Source organism: Hemiscyllium ocellatum, chromosome 36, assembly GCF_020745735.1.
Source record: "Hemiscyllium ocellatum isolate sHemOce1 chromosome 36, sHemOce1.pat.X.cur, whole genome shotgun sequence".
Classification (NCBI taxonomy): Eukaryota; Metazoa; Chordata; class Chondrichthyes; order Orectolobiformes; family Hemiscylliidae; genus Hemiscyllium; species Hemiscyllium ocellatum.
In genome coordinates this window covers 12,804,865-12,820,668 of record NC_083436.1, presented here as the reverse complement: position 1 = coordinate 12,820,668, position 15,804 = coordinate 12,804,865, and the positions used below count along the sequence as shown (strand labels likewise).

The window sequence follows — 15,804 nt, the reverse complement described above, 5'->3', positions numbered from 1 at the left end:
ATCCTGTAGTACTGTCATTTCTTGACATACACAATTTCACATATTCTAACCATTTCTCACAGGGTTCATGTAAGATATTTGCCGTTGAATAAATTGTTGAGTTTAATGCAAAACATCTTGAAACCAGCTCAATTCAGATTATATATACAGAGATTATATATTATATTGTATATCATACAGAAATTAGCCTGGGTGCTTATTTGAACTAGATTCAGCATAGCTCACATTAAAATAGAGAGGCATGAACTGTAATACATAAAACATGGTTAATACCAAGATGCAAATTGATGCCAATGTTTGCATGGATTGGGTACATGCTTTCCCACTGCTAAACTGTATTAAACATGCACAGTTGACCAGGTTAAAATATTTTAAGGAAAAATCTATACATGCAATTCCCTTGAAAGTGATCTGATTTGATTTTTGATTTGATTTATTATTGTCACATGTACCAAGATACAGTGAAAAGTATAGTTTTGCATGCTATCCAAGCAAATCATACCTTGCATAAATACATCAGGGGTAATAGAATAGGAAGCAGAATATTGTATAACAGCTACAGAGAAAGTGCCAAGAAAGATCAATTCTAATATATAAGAGGTCCATTCATAAGTCTGTAGGGAAGAAGCTGTTTTTATATCTGTTAGTATGTGTTTTCAAATCTTTGTAGCTTCTACCCAATGGACAAGAGTGGGAGAGTATAACTGGGGTAGGAGGGGCCTATGATTATGTTGGCTGCTTTCCCAATGCAGTCCGAAGTGTAAACATGGTTAATTGAAGGAACATTGCTTTACATGATGCCTTGGTGCATTCACAATTCTGTAATTTCTTGTAGTCTTGGGCAGAGCTGTTGCCATACCAAGCTGTGGCACATCCATTTTGCTTAGTTTCTGTGGTTCATCTATAAAAATTGGTAAGAGTCATTATGGGCACGCTGAATTTCCTCAGCCTTCTGAGGAAGTAGAAGTGTTCGTGTGCTTTTTTGAGTGTAGCGTTATCATGGTTGGACCACACAAATTGTTAGTGAAATTTACTCCTTGGAACTTGAAGCTCTTGACCACCTCCACCTCAGCACCACTGATACAGGTAAGGATGTACCCTGCTTCCGGAAGTCAATGACCAGCTCATTCATTTTGCTGATGTTGAGCAAGAGACTGTAGTCTTTGATTCCTGGTGAAGGACGTTTGCCCAAAACGTCAATTTTCCTACTGCTCGAATGTTGCCTGACCTGCTGTGCACCACACTCTCGACTCTAATCCCCAACATCTGCAGTCCTCAACTTTCACATTTTATGTAGTCTTTGATTGATGCTTCCCTACAAAGGCGTACATTCTACGGCAGAGGTTTATTTACAACACATTGCTGATTCTTGAGCTCTTTCAGGGTTCGAAATCAATGACGGATCTGGACTGGCAAATTGAGCAGGAGGCCAGTTAATTGTCAGTGTGCAGCTAGTCTGATGGATCAGCGGACATATTCTGTCACCAGACTGTTCTCTCTGCATTGGGATCATGTATATATAAAATTGCGTTCTTCACAGACTTTATCAAAACTGACTGAAATTGGAAACTTCTTTGTTTTCTTGTGGTATGTGGTATTAGCAGAGCAATAATATTTTCATTGCTGCAAACCTTTGTCAGATGTTGGCTCTGTAGAACCATCTGACTATCAAGTTTTGCTGTCTTTGTAAATCTATTCACATTTTGTTCTTACTTTTTTTGAATTGGATTGAACTGATCTTTTTTTTGTGGCCTTTGCTTGTCTTGGATTCAAACCATTTGTGTTTCTGGGTCTATAATTCAAACCAGTCTGCTGGAATTTGTAGGTGTCTCTGGCATGTAAGTTTCAAGCTGATTGCTCTGTATTAATGGCACTTTAAACAACTTGTTCTACTCCTCTTAAAATCCACTGCTGGAACATCTTGTTGTTTATGTGCTCCAGGGTCTTGTAGCCCTATTTATGGCTTAATCTCAGGATGATGCTCAAAGTTAATATACCTTCCAGATGCAGGGTTGTTGTTTGCAAGATATTCAAATTGCTTTTCAATTCAAATTCAACTTGAATTTGAAGTCTGTTAGTCTGGTCATAAAATGCATTTCATCTCGTTTATACCCAACATTTGAGATTTTGGAAGTTTTTTTTATATTAGTTTCTGTTTGTCAGGCTTTTTAATTTATACTTCTCTATTTATTAGAGGTCTGTCCTCTGAGGCAAGCAACTTGTTTCCAATTATTATATGCCATTAGCACAATAACAGGAGGAATTAACACATATATGGCAGGCTACTTATGACTTACAATAACATATGACTCAATATGATGTCTGCATTAATCAACCTCTAATTGTCAATGCATAATGAATTCATGAAACAACTCATTGAGGAATGCAAGTAACAAAGAATATTTGGGTGACTGAAGACAGAATTTATTTTATATGCCATTTTAAAAAAATAAATTTTCTCTGCTCTTTTAAGGCTCTTCAGCAAGGAGTACAGACAGGCAACGGGACTGTAGGGAACAGCAAGGTAAGTAATTAACTGGTTCTCAATGATGGGAAGAAACTGTCCATACTACCACAGAAAGCCTTGAGAACCAAAGGAACCATGATTTCTGTAGCGGAGAAAAACATGGCAGCACACAAGGGGACTGGGAATCGGAAGGTTTGGCAAGAAAACAATGCTGTGCATTTCCTTCACGCTGGAGGGAACTTTATATTTTGCATTTGAAATCAGCACTGGATGAGTTCTGCTGGCTTCTCGGCCAATCATGACATCAGTGTTGCATCTCATCCCTCATAACATTCAGCTTGTTCAACATTTCAAAGTGACCGGTTTGCTAAGACAAATACACCAGCACCACTGTGAGATGTTTTGGAATACAGGAGGCACAAGCTGATTATAAAATAAAATTGCAAATGCTTCTACTTACTTTCCTCACATACCCAAATCTCAATTTAATTCTAAAGCCACTAAGCTCTTGATTTATCCTAATTTTGGTTGATATTAATCACACTGATCACCCTGTTTTACATATATTGTAACTTGCACAAGCCCACAGTAATTAAGCACAGTACACTGATTAGGAAGACCCACTTCAGGAACATATCTATGCCATCCACTTCCCCCCTTTCACCTTGAACCATCAAATTCTTCCAAATTACTTTGTGTCTCTGATTGAAATCTGAAGCAGTTTCATTTTAGAAAATGTAAAATTATTACAAAAAGAATCCCAACTCCCTTGTTAACAATGGTCAAAAGTTATACTCTGTTTATAATTTTTGATGTCTTCAACTTCTCTGTGTCCAGATTAATTTTGCAATTCATTTTGGAATTGGCAGCCTGTGAGAAAATAAATCATCGCAGAAGTCTTACAGCACTTGGATCGGGACCAGCTCATTGAATAAGCATCATTACCTAATGCCAATCTCCTGCTTATTCCCTATATCCCTACCCACCATTTCTATCCAAATAATTATCCAATGGCCTCTTGAATGCCTCAATTGAATCTACCTCCACTCCACTTCCAGAGAGTGCACTCCATATACTATTTCCGTATCACATTTGTACCTTTTGCAAATCACTTTACATTCATGCTATCTTGTTCCTGATCCCTTTACAAGTGAGAACAATTTCTGCCTACTGCCTATTCTATCAAGCATGCTCAAGGTTTTGAGATCCTCTATTAGATCTCCTCTTTGCCTTCTTCTCTCTAAGAAAAACTTCTTCAATCAATACTCAGAATTGAAGATTCCCATCCTAAAACCATCCTTGTAACTCACTTCTGCACTCTCTCCAATGCGTTCAGGTATTTCATATAATAGATACCCAGAACTGTACTTGATACTCCAGCTGAGGTCTCATGTATTTTATACATGTGTAAGATTTTCTTCTTGCTCTTGTACTCTATGCCCCTGTTAATAAAGCTGAGGAAACTGTCTGCTTTATTAACTGCTCTCGACCTGTCCTGCCAACTTCAGTGATCTCTACAGATAAACGCCCAGGTTCCTCTGCTCCTGCGCCCCCTTTAGAATTGTACCTGTTATTTTATATTGTCTTTTAATGTTCTTCCTAGCAGTCACCTCACACTTCTGTGTATTGATCGCCATCTGCCACCTGTCTGCCTACTCTTCCAACCTGTCTACATCCTTTTGAAGTTGTACACTCTCTCCCTCACTGTTTACAACTCTAACAAGCGTAGAGTCATCTGGAAACTCTTAAATTGTCCCCTACACACCAGCGTCTAGATCATTTACATATATAAAGGAAACCAAAGTTATCCATATGAACCCTTGGGATGCTTGACGACAAAGCTTTCTCCAGCCTGAAAACTGTCCATTGACCATTACACTCTTTTTCTTATCACTCAGTCAATTTTGTATCCACATTGCTACTGCCCCATTTATTCCATGACCTATAACTTTCCTGGCAAATCTATTGTGTGGCACTGTATCTAATGCCCTCTGAAAGTGCATCTATCAACATCATTAAGCTCACAAAGCCTTTCTGTTTGTTCTTCAAAAAATGACGGCAAATTAGATAAATATAACTTTCTCTTTAGAAATCCATGTGGACTCTTCCTAACCAACCCATCTTTTCCCACGCGACCACTAATTCTATCACCAATAATTGTTTCTGGAAGCTTCTCCATTACTGCAGTTGAACCAACTGATCTGTAATTTCTGGGCTTGTCCTTAAAACCTTTCTTGATCAAAGTTCTAATATTTAAAATATTCCAGTCTTCTGGCACCTCACCCTAGTCTACAAAAATCTGAAAGGTAGTGGTCAATTTCCCTGCAATTTCAATTCACACTTTCTTCAAAATCCTTGGATATAGCTCATCTGAATGAATCCCTCTTAGTTTCCACATTCTTTGTCAACTCTGATTCTTATCCAGTTGCAAAATCACATTTGAAACAGGGTTTGAAAGCAATTATGATGCCTTGTCAACTTTAAGTGCCAAGAATTTATTCTTCCTTATCAACTCTGAACCTTTCTTGTGCCAGAATTTTCTCCTCTGACACCATAGCCTAGGTAGCATCTCTGTCTTTGGTAAAAAGAGACGCACTGTTCATATTTAACACCTTAGCCATGCTCACTACTTCCATGTATAAATTCCCTTTCCAGTCTCTGATTAGTTCTAGTTGTCCTTTTGCCACTTTTCTATTATTTACATGCCTATAAAAGATTTTGAGTCTCTCTAATAATTCCTCTTATTGGCTTTGACATCTTTACTCTGAATCTTTCCTCTAGTTCTCAACTGTATTTTCTACCTGAGACCCGTCAAAAGCATACTTTTGTCTTCGACATCTTAATTTCCATCTCCTCTGTCATCCAGGGAGCTCTGAATTTGTTTGTCCTACCTTTCCCTGTTGAGATACCAGATCTTGACTACACGCAACCAGCACCTCTTTGATGTTGGGCACTGTTCACTTACAGATTTTCTAACCAACCTCTCAATCCAGCCAATCTTGCCCCATTCCTTCCTGGCCCCACTGAGGTCAGCTCTCCACCAATCGTGGATATTTAACAGAGTGAAAGTGGATATTTAACCACCAGGCTTGCCTTTCCTTGAGCCAGTTCTGTGATTGCCACAGCATAATTCCACAACGTAATAACAACCTGCACTTGTAACTCACCAATCTTTCTTACTATACTCTCTACATACACATATATGCACTCTAGTTTTGATTGAGATTGCGTTTCTTTCTCCTTTGCTCTGACTTCATCTATTAATTTGTAATTCTCTAGGCTAGTGCTAGCTGTACTGCTAACCCTGGTATTATCACTAATTGTTCTCTCTTAGTTTCCACACCCCTATCAACTCTGAAACTTATTCAGTGTATAATCACTTTTGGAACAAACTTGAAAGCAATTTGGGCCAATTAAGTCGTCTAAGAAATGGCAAATTAATTTAAATTTTAAATCTGCAGTGATTTTTACGTGAACATGATCAAGGCAGTTCATCAAGAAATAGGAATTTGAAACTGAATGCTGATTTGTCATTGCAAAGAAAAGTACTTTGACAGTGAAGCTGTTGTCAGGTACCACTGTGGTATCTTCTCCAAATGTCGAATTTTCATTTGGTCTTGGACAATGACTTGTCAGGCTATGGTTTCACTGATTCTGGTCTAACCTGCTCAAGCAGGCCTGCAATTGCAAAGGAGGACCCTGGCTGATTCTGTTACCTCCTCTTCTGGTGGTTACTGTGAACAGTTCTTGAGCCCTTCAGTGTGAAGCTGACAGAATCGAGTAGGTGCATGCCTACTATCGAGTATCAAACTTATCACTTTCTGGTCCCTGTGGCTCAGAAGCTGACACCTCATAACACAACCTACCAATTCAGACACTCGGAGGATCTAATAATTGTTTTGTTGGTTTTGAATAACGCTGTGACATTTTGGTTTCTGGGAAACGTCTGAAGCAACTAAGTTCGGTATATGCAGGAGATAGGAGAAAGTGAAGGCTGCAGTTGCTGGAGATCAGAGTCGAGAGTGTGTTGCTGGGAAAGCACAGCTAGTCAGACAACATCCGAGGAGCAGGAGAATCGACGTTTCGGGCATAAGCCCTTCATCAGGAATTAGGCTCGTGGGCCGGGGCTGAGAGATAAATGAGAAGTGGGTGGGGTTGGGGGGGGAAGGTAACTAAGAAAACGATAGGTGGATGAAGATGTGGGAAATGAGTGGGCTGAACTTTCACAAGTAATTATGGTCATTTGATTCAATGACTTAGCAAGTGTGAAATTCCAGATGTGTGCATGTTAATGCAGTCATGTGATTGCATTTTGTGATTCCTTAAAAAAAAGTCTGTTATTCATTTACAAAAGCATTGTGGAAGGGCACACAAAGCATGTCCCAGATTGATCCCAACCTGGGATCTCAGCCAGAACAGCAGTAATTGCACCACCATTAGCTTTGGGTACCTTCGGGTCTGAAAGGGCAAACTAAGCTGGCCTCCAGTAAGTGCTGCTGGAAAATTCATGGGTGTCCAAATCGAACAGCACATGACTGGGTTCTGCTATGATTGCTGGCTATCACCGCTTACTCGTGAAGGACGCCTGCATTAACCAAGTTACCAAATCGCAGTGTATACCCAGGCAACTGTGTCCCGAAAAGGAAACTGGTTAGCCCAAGGTGGAAGGGTTGGGTGTTGGGGGGATGAAGTTTTTGAAATTCATAATAAAGCACAACAGAAACAGTGAGAAACATGAAGGATGCTGAAGATCAGCAGAATTAAATGGATCAAAATTAAACTGGGTTAGTGATGATGAGATCTCTCTTCAAAACAACCAAGTGTTTTCAATTTTAAAATTAAAAACAGAAAATGAAAGAAACACGCAACAGGTCTAAGAGCACCTGAATAAATAAAAAAGATTAATTAAAATATTACTTTTCCTCATATTTATTTGCTGATGGGCCAGCTGTGCATTTCTAGCATTTTGTTTTCATTTACTTTCTCTATTTTCCGTTCCTCGTTTTATCTTTAAAGCTTGCATGCTGATGAGGTTACTTTATTAGTTAATAAAAAGCAAGATAAATTTAAAACAGGAATGACATTGCTGGATGGTAATGATTACTGCCTCATTGTCATAAATGAATAAAAGATGGCTCTTTAACAAGACCCAAAAAGCAAAACAGTTAAATGATACAGTCCCAGACCCAAGCACATAAATGTTGTTATGATCCATCACTATGGAGCTTTTAAATAAAGCTAATAAAAACCTGATCACCAAAAAGTGACATAATTCCAGTTTTGCCTCAAACACTACTTGTGGGGGGGTAGTAGGGAGTAGAGATAAGCAGGAAAATCTGAGAGATAAATAAAAAAAGCCTATTGGTACATTTGGGTTCAGATGTGGTTACATCCAATAATTTTATTGCTGTGAATTGTGACCATTATTTTCATTTTCTGGCTTTGAATTTCAGTAATACAATATTAACAACCATACATTTGAGCTTGCAAGATTATCCTGTTATAATTATATATACCATTAAACTGTATGGCTAGTCAGCCAATATCACTGGCAGAGAGGTCTTGCTGTTAATTTACGATGTCTGTTTTATCAACATTCTCCTCTTCAAATGCTTTCTCCTTAAAACGTTCCAAAAAAGACATTAAGGAGATACAAGACAATCTGTTGCATGGCTATCTAATTTTTAACAGGGCTTACCGAGTGTTTTGAATAAATTATTTGCTACTTCACAGTTCCAATACAAATACATTAATTTATTTCAGAGGGTAAATAAATAAATCTTCTTAATGAAGTCATTTCATCATAATTACCATACCCTCCCAAATAATGGAAAAATATTTGTGACTGGTGCTTCATTGGGGTTGAAATGACCCCAAACATGTCTAACAATGATAAGTAAGAAAATCAGTTTAAATTTTCCGAATGACTCCCTCAGTTTCCAATAATCAATGGCCTTTTAATTATCTGTCAATGAACATAGATCATTGATGAGCAACAAAAAGGTTTGCCTGTCACTCTGCACTAATTCCAGATAACACAACAATGCAATACTATGATTCTAGCTGGGAAAGAAGTGGACACCTCTGCACTGCAAAGCTATTCAGATCCTGCTAGTTAATCACAAGGTCCCTAAATTTTACCTTTTGTCCACTGACCTAGAGAGTGAATGTGAAGTACATGTGAGGTAAACACCAAGTCCATGTGGAATTTTCAGTATTTTTATTTGGAAAACTTTAACCAGAGTAAAAAATGTTTGCAGGTGTACAGAATGAAAACCGTGTTATCATTTGTAAAGAACCAGCAATTTGAATATTCTATAGAAAGTTCTCCCATTTGGACATCAGAAATAAGTGGAACTAAATTTTGGATGCCAATAGGATTGTATTTCTGAGAGGAAATGTCTCCACATGCAGCCTCTAAGTACCAGAGTTGTTGATATTCTCCAAAATGATATTAGCAGCATCACACTAAGCATATCATTTTGTTTTAATATGTTATGTATTTTAGAATATTTTTCTTCACATTATTTGCATTACTAAAACATTTTGTTCTGCAAAATGTAATCAATAGATTAAAAGTGGATGAAATATCAGCCCTGATGCAATGTTCATTATTTTACTACTTATTTCCAGAGGTTTACCTCCAGTACCATTTTCCAGTATTTTCTTCAGATTTGTTGTCAACTTAAATCCATGGAAAGGAAGGAAATAATGATCAAGAGTACGAAGAGCTTCTTTATAAATAGAAACAGGATTTTGCACAGCATTGTTTTTTTAAAAGCGCCTATAAAAATTATCAAACCAGTTGCCCATTAACTCTTCAGGTACTGCCTGCACTTTGCTGTTTAAAAAGACATGCTCTTCACAAAATAAGACAAAGAAACAGAATTTTCATACATTCTTAATATTCAATATTTTAAATAAAGTAATTGGAAATGTGCAGTACATCAAAGAAAAAAGAACAAATGATATTGCTCAGATTACATACCTTCAAATGAGATGATGTGTGCATGAGAACAGGAGGAGGAAGAATCAGAAGTTCAAAAAGCAGTTTGCCCTCTCCCACTGACATGGCAGAAACACTGCAGGCAGGGAGGGCTAACACAATATTGGGGGAAATCACTGCTGTTCCCACCAAGTTAGGGTAAGGAATATTGCTGAGTCCACAATGGAGGATGCCTAATTAAGTTATTAACAGTGACATGATCAGGATGCACACTCCAATTTAGAAGTGAATCAAGTTGTATAATGTCATAAGGCAGCATCCTAGACATTAAAGAATCAAATAGGTTTATTGGACAGTGAGACAATATGGAATTTATGAACAATGGAGATAAAAACCAATAAACAATAATTGAGTTAGAGAAGGTGGAAAATTAGTGCAGGAAGAAAGATAGGGAATAGAGATTATTGGCACAAAATACTATATGCAGACAACTGGCATAAATTTGAGCCTGATTATAGTGCTACCAAAGTGTAAGAATGATACACACGGGGAGTCTGAGGTAAAGTTTGAGGAGAACATGATGAGAACTGTGGCAATACGTAGCTATGGTGGTTGAGGACAGAATGGCATTGTGAGGTGCACATGATGGCGTCTGGTTCACAGAACAACCGAAGGTAGATTTACATGTGAGAAACAGGTCTGAAAGTTCACGAGCGAGAGACAGTTCAGGTGGACTTCCAATTGCTTTGTGAGGAAGAGTTGAAGTCATCTATTTCTGTGCACCAGTGGACCTTGAAATCACTAGCTTATCCCTCCAATTTACAGTCATGTTGTACAGGGCTGAAATTACTAATGATGCTGTCAGTGCTGAAAATGTGTTGCTGGAAAAGCGCAGCAGGTCAGGCAGCATCCAAGGAAAAGGAGATTTGACGTTTCGGGCATAAGCCCTTCATCAGAAATGAGGAAAGTGTGTCCAGCAGGCTAAGATAAAAGGTAGGGAGGAGGGACTTGGGGGAGGGGCGATGGAGATGTGATAGGTGGAAGGAGGTCAATGTGAGGGTGATAGGCCGGAGTGGGGTGGGGGCGGAGAGGTCAGGAAGAAGATTGCAGGTTAGGAAGGCCGTGCTGAGTTCGAGGGATTCGACTGAGACAAGGTGGGGGGAGGGGAAATGAGGAAACTGCAGAAATCTGAGTTCATCCCTTGTGGTTGGAGGGTTCCCAGGCGGAAGATGAGGTGCTCTTCCTTCAACCGTCGTGTTGTTATGGCCTGGCGATGGAGGAGTCCAAGGACCTGCATGTCCTTGGTGGAGTGGGAGGGGGAGTTAAAGTGTTGAGTCACGGGGTGGTTGTGTTGGTTGGTCCAGGTGTCCCAGAGGTATTCTCTGAAATGTTCTGCAAGTAGGCAGCCTGTCTCCCCAATATAGAGGAGGCCACATCGGGTGCAGCAGATGCAATAGATGATGTGTGTGGAAGTGCAGGTGAATTTGTGGTGGATATGGAAGGAGCCCTTGGGGCCTAGGAGAGAAGTAAGGGAGGAGGTGTGGGTGCAAGTTTCGCATTTCTTGCAGTTGCAGGGGAAGGTGCCGGGAGTGGAGGTTGGGTTGGTGGGGGGTGTGGACCTGACGAGGGAGTCATGGAGGGAGTGGTCTTTTCGGAACGCTGATAGGGGAGGGGAGGGAAATATATCCTTGGTGGTGTGGTCCGTTTGGAGTTGGCGGAAATGACGGTGGATGATACGATGTATATGGAGGTTGGTGGGGTGGTAGGTGAGAACCAGTGGGGTTCTGTCCTGGTGGCAGTTGGAGGGGCGGGGCTCTGATCTCTAGTATGTGCAGACCTCACTTTCTCCTTCATGATGCTGTCAGTCTGTTACAGTTTATTTGGTGATTGGAGAAGCAGGTTAGGACAAGAATCTCATCAGCCTTGCTGAAGCAATGTTGGAAATAGGAAGGCAGAACATTCCTGAATGGCCTGCTGTGCCACTGAGCAGTTGTTTTGGAGGTAGGGTCTAACCAGAAGTAGCTGGCGACACGGCAACTGCAGCTAGCTAATTAAAACTGAGTAACCACTGTTGATGGGAACGGGGTGCTGGTGGCAGGAGGCAGAACCCCATTGGCAATTTGAAGGAAAGAGGAAACCTTCTATCTTCCTTTTAAAGCCCATAAAACCGGGGCTGTAATGTTTTGAAGGTTATAGTGCATCATGTGAAGTGGTTCCCTCTACAATGATGGTCTAGCAGTTGCAGCTGTACTGTATTTATAAAATATTCAGGACTCCACTTTGAAATACCCTCACGATCCTGACCGCTACCTACTGATAACCTCACCTGACCACAACCTCCAGCAGCTCAATTTATTCTCCCAACTGTGTAGCCCATCCACCACGGACAACAAACCAGGGTCAGCCTGTTAATTGGCTGCCTGTCAGCAAATCACATTGCTCAGGTCACCTCAGACACAATTGATATCAGAACCCAGAAATGTACTATGTTAGGGTAATAATGAGATTGGCCTTTAACAATGCTTTACTCAACGTGGCTCTGATAGACATCAAGAATACTATATCAAGTGATGCCTTTAATCAGGAACTATGTATAGAAAGGTTGAGACTGCCTAATTTGTAGCAACATCCAGTTTCAGAATAAATGGAAGACATAGGCAGGAAGACTATTTAACCAACTTGCTGTTTTGTCTCCTCACAAAGGCTACTTGAGAGCAGCGTATATCAGTGAATCTTGACGTCTATGCTTGTTCAGCGGTTAATAATGTAGTGATGTCGTGTGAGGGTCTCACAAGGGCACACACACGAAAGGCCAGCCTGTCTTTACAGGCAGACAGAACAAATCATTTAGTTTCAAATGTTTCCACAGAGACTTTAAAGTAAATACAGACCACAACAGGACGTCTGGTACAAGTTGGCTCCAACACACTATACAGACCATCTGAAAACTGGACTGTCCAGTATCAAATCAGATGGTTGGTCACTCTAGCTTTACTCAACCACAGCAACTTTAACCAGATAAAGCGGAGGTTCTTCATAGCACCATAACATTACCTAACAACAATCCATTTTCACAAATTAATGAGATAGAGCATTAAGTGCACATATCATTTCCCTTTATCAGAATTAATATTGTAAGAAAATATATTCAACCAACAATATCAGTGAACACTCAATTCAAATTTGAACATCAAAGTATTTAATTTGAGTTGAATAATGTGCATAAGAACATGGGATTTAAGAGCAGAAGAGGCCATTTGGCCCCTTTAGCCTGCTGCTCTGGTTGTAGTTGCAGTTCCACTTTCGTCCCTGCTCCCTTTAACCCCTGACTCTGTTCGCTATCAAAAATCTGAAAGAAAGAAAATCTCATTTGGCTTAAAAGGGAGACCTCTTCTTTGTAAACACTGTTCCCCCAGTTTGAGTCTCCCCAATAAACAGAAAATCCTCTAGCCATCCAGTCCCCTCAAGATCACCTGTTCTTCAAAACTCCAATTGATACATGCCTAATCTGTTCAACCTATCTTCATAAGATAAGCCTTTCAACCTAGAATGAGCCTTCTTTGAGCTACTTTTAAGCAATATATGTTTTTTCCAAATAAGGAAAACAAATTTGTTCACAGTATGTCAAAGGTAGTCTCACCAAATCATTGTGGAGCTGCTGTATAACTTCCTGAATACCCCTTACAATGAGCATCACTCCAGGTGCCTTCCTAATCACTTGTCATACCTGCATACCAGCTTCATGTATTTCAGGTACCAGGAAACGCAGATCCAACTGTACCTCCCTGTACTATCTCTATTTAAATAATACATGGATTTCTACTCTTCCTGACATTGTGCTCAAGTTCATATTTACCCATGTTATACTTCTTCTGCCAAGTTTTTTTTTACCCACTCACTGCATCTCTTTGCAAACTCTTTACTTCCTCTTGGATACTTTCCTACTATGTTGGTGTCAACAGTAAATTTCACCAGCATATATTTGGTCTCTTCATTCAACCATTGACATAGACTGTTAATAGTCGAGGATTTATTGCTCATACTTGTGACACTCCACATCTCGTCAACTGGAGTAAGACTAATTTATCTCTACTCTCGGGTTCCTTTTACCTAGTCAATTCTTTAGCAATGCTGCTATGTCAACCCCCATCCCATGTAGTTGCCATACTCTCAGGGGTCTGTTGGGCTGAGAGTAATCATGCCTCAGGCAAAGGGCGAGGTTCAGATCGCGGGACATTCATGGTGACCTCAGCCAGTATGGGAATTTCAACCTGTGCTGTTGGCACCGCAAACCAACTAACCAGCCAGGCAAGGAGTTAGTTAGCTCAGTTGGTCGGATGGCTGTTTGACAATACAAAGCATTACCAAAACCATTGGTTCAATTTCTGCACTGTTTGACGTGACCATGAACAACTCTCCTTCTCAATCTCTCCTGTTGCCTGAGGTGTGATGACCCTTGAGTTAAACCAACACCAGTCATCCCTCTCTAATGAGAGTTCAATCCTGTGGTCTGGTAAGGCTATGGTAGCGTTACCTTTAAATTATGTTCCTTAACTTCTGAAACAACCTTTGATGTTACACCTCACTGCATGTCATTTAGAAGTCGAAGTACATACATTTAATGGTACCCCTCTCTATCAGGGATGTTATTTTGTCAAAACCTCCAGTAGATTAGTTAAATGCAATATCCCTTTCACAAAACCATGTTCGCTTTGCCTGAATAAATTGTGATTTTCCAAGTACCCTGCCATAAATTCCTCAACAATGGATTATCGCAATTTTCCTGTGAAAGTCTTTTTTTAGATTCCCTACAGTGTGGAAACAGGCCCTTCGGCCGAACAAGTCCAGACCAACCCTCTGAAGAGTAACCCACCCAGACCCATTTCCCTTCGACTAATGCACCTAATCTATGGGCAATTTAGCATGACCAATTCTCCTGACTTGCACATCTTTGGACTGTGGGAGGAAACCGGAGGAAACCTATGCAGATATGGGGAGAATGTTCAAACTCCACACAGACAGCTGCCTGAGGTTAGAATCGAACCTGGGACCCTGGTGCTGTGAGGCAGCAGTGCTAACCACTGAGCCACCGGTTGTCAGGCTAACAGGCTCGTAGCTTCCTGGATTCTGTCTCCCTCCTTCGCTCAAGGGTATTACATTTATCTTTTCCTATCTGTAGTGACCACCATTCTAGTATCTAGCAAATTTTGGAAGATTATAACCAATGCACTTACAATCTGTGTTGTCACTTCTTTTACAACCTTAGGGTAAAAGCCATGTAGTCCTGAGGATTTCTCAGTCTTTTGGTCTAAAGGTTTGCCTAGCATCATTTCCATGGTGATTGTTTCAAGTTCATCCATCCTTATCAATTCTTGATTTTCAATTGTCTTTGGGAATGGAGGTTCAATGAGTTCGAGATGATTCTTCTACCTCTGACATTTCAAGTTATAAGCTTTTCACTATCTGAATTGTTCCGGCCTGTTCCTGTCTTCCTCCACAACCTTGCATCGTTCATCCCACCATCAACGACAGTGGCTTCAGCTGTCTACTTTTACAGTTTTGAATTTCCTCTCTACATTCTTTTACCTTTCTCCTCATTTTCCCCCATTAACCAATTGTACTTACCTAACATGCCTCTTGAGAGAAAGGTCCAAGATGCTTCACAAAGAAAAATACGTAGTGAGCAAAAACAGGTGAATTTCCAATTGGGAGCAAAAACCACCTCTGAGCTAGATTTTGGTCTCAATTTGAAACTCACCTATTTTTGCTGAGCATGTATGTTTCTCTTGGTGAAGCATCTTGGACATTTTTTTCTCAGAGTAAGTAAATACAAATTGGTGTTAAAGGTAATGGTGACAATCATAATGGAGATGACAAAATAGAAGACTAAGTTTCATACAAAGTGAGATCAAAAGAGCATTAACAGTAACAGCAGAAGTAAGTCATCTTGAACTGTTCTGTGATTTGCTAAGATTATGGCAGTTCTTCTGATATACCTTTGGAAACTATCCCCATATCCTTGAATTTACAAGAGAAACAAAAACCTACTGATCTCTGGATTGAAGATACTCATGGATTAAGTATATTCAATGTCTGACCATCTACAGCTCTCAGAAGAGTAAATTTATTGCCTCATTATTTGAATGAAGAAATTAATCTACATTACGGTCCTAAATGCTTTCAATCCTTTGATGTTTTTAGGGGTTCTTGATCACAATTAGGTAGGCAATGATTTAGAAATAATTTTCTAAAAACTTACTGAGTTTGTAAAGAAGCAGCAGTTTACATATAATACATTAGATAGGTAGATAAAGAAAGTATGCAAGTGTGACCACTGGGTATGGTTCACTGATACCAGAGGAGTTACAGACTCTTGGCAAAGTGGTGGGAG

At 39.8% G+C, this 15,804-nt stretch overlaps 1 protein-coding gene across 1 annotated transcript in view; it reads right to left on the bottom strand.

Annotated features, from left to right (window-relative positions):
• fat4 (FAT atypical cadherin 4) overlaps window positions 1-14,773 on the bottom strand; it is a 308,318-nt gene extending 293,545 nt beyond the window's left edge. The window contains exon 1 of the mRNA XM_060851445.1: window positions 14,648-14,773. Coding sequence (XP_060707428.1) covers window positions 14,648-14,773 — 126 coding nt within the window. The remainder of the gene's footprint in view (window positions 1-14,647) is intronic.
• Between the last annotated feature and the right edge of the window lie 1,031 nt (window positions 14,774-15,804).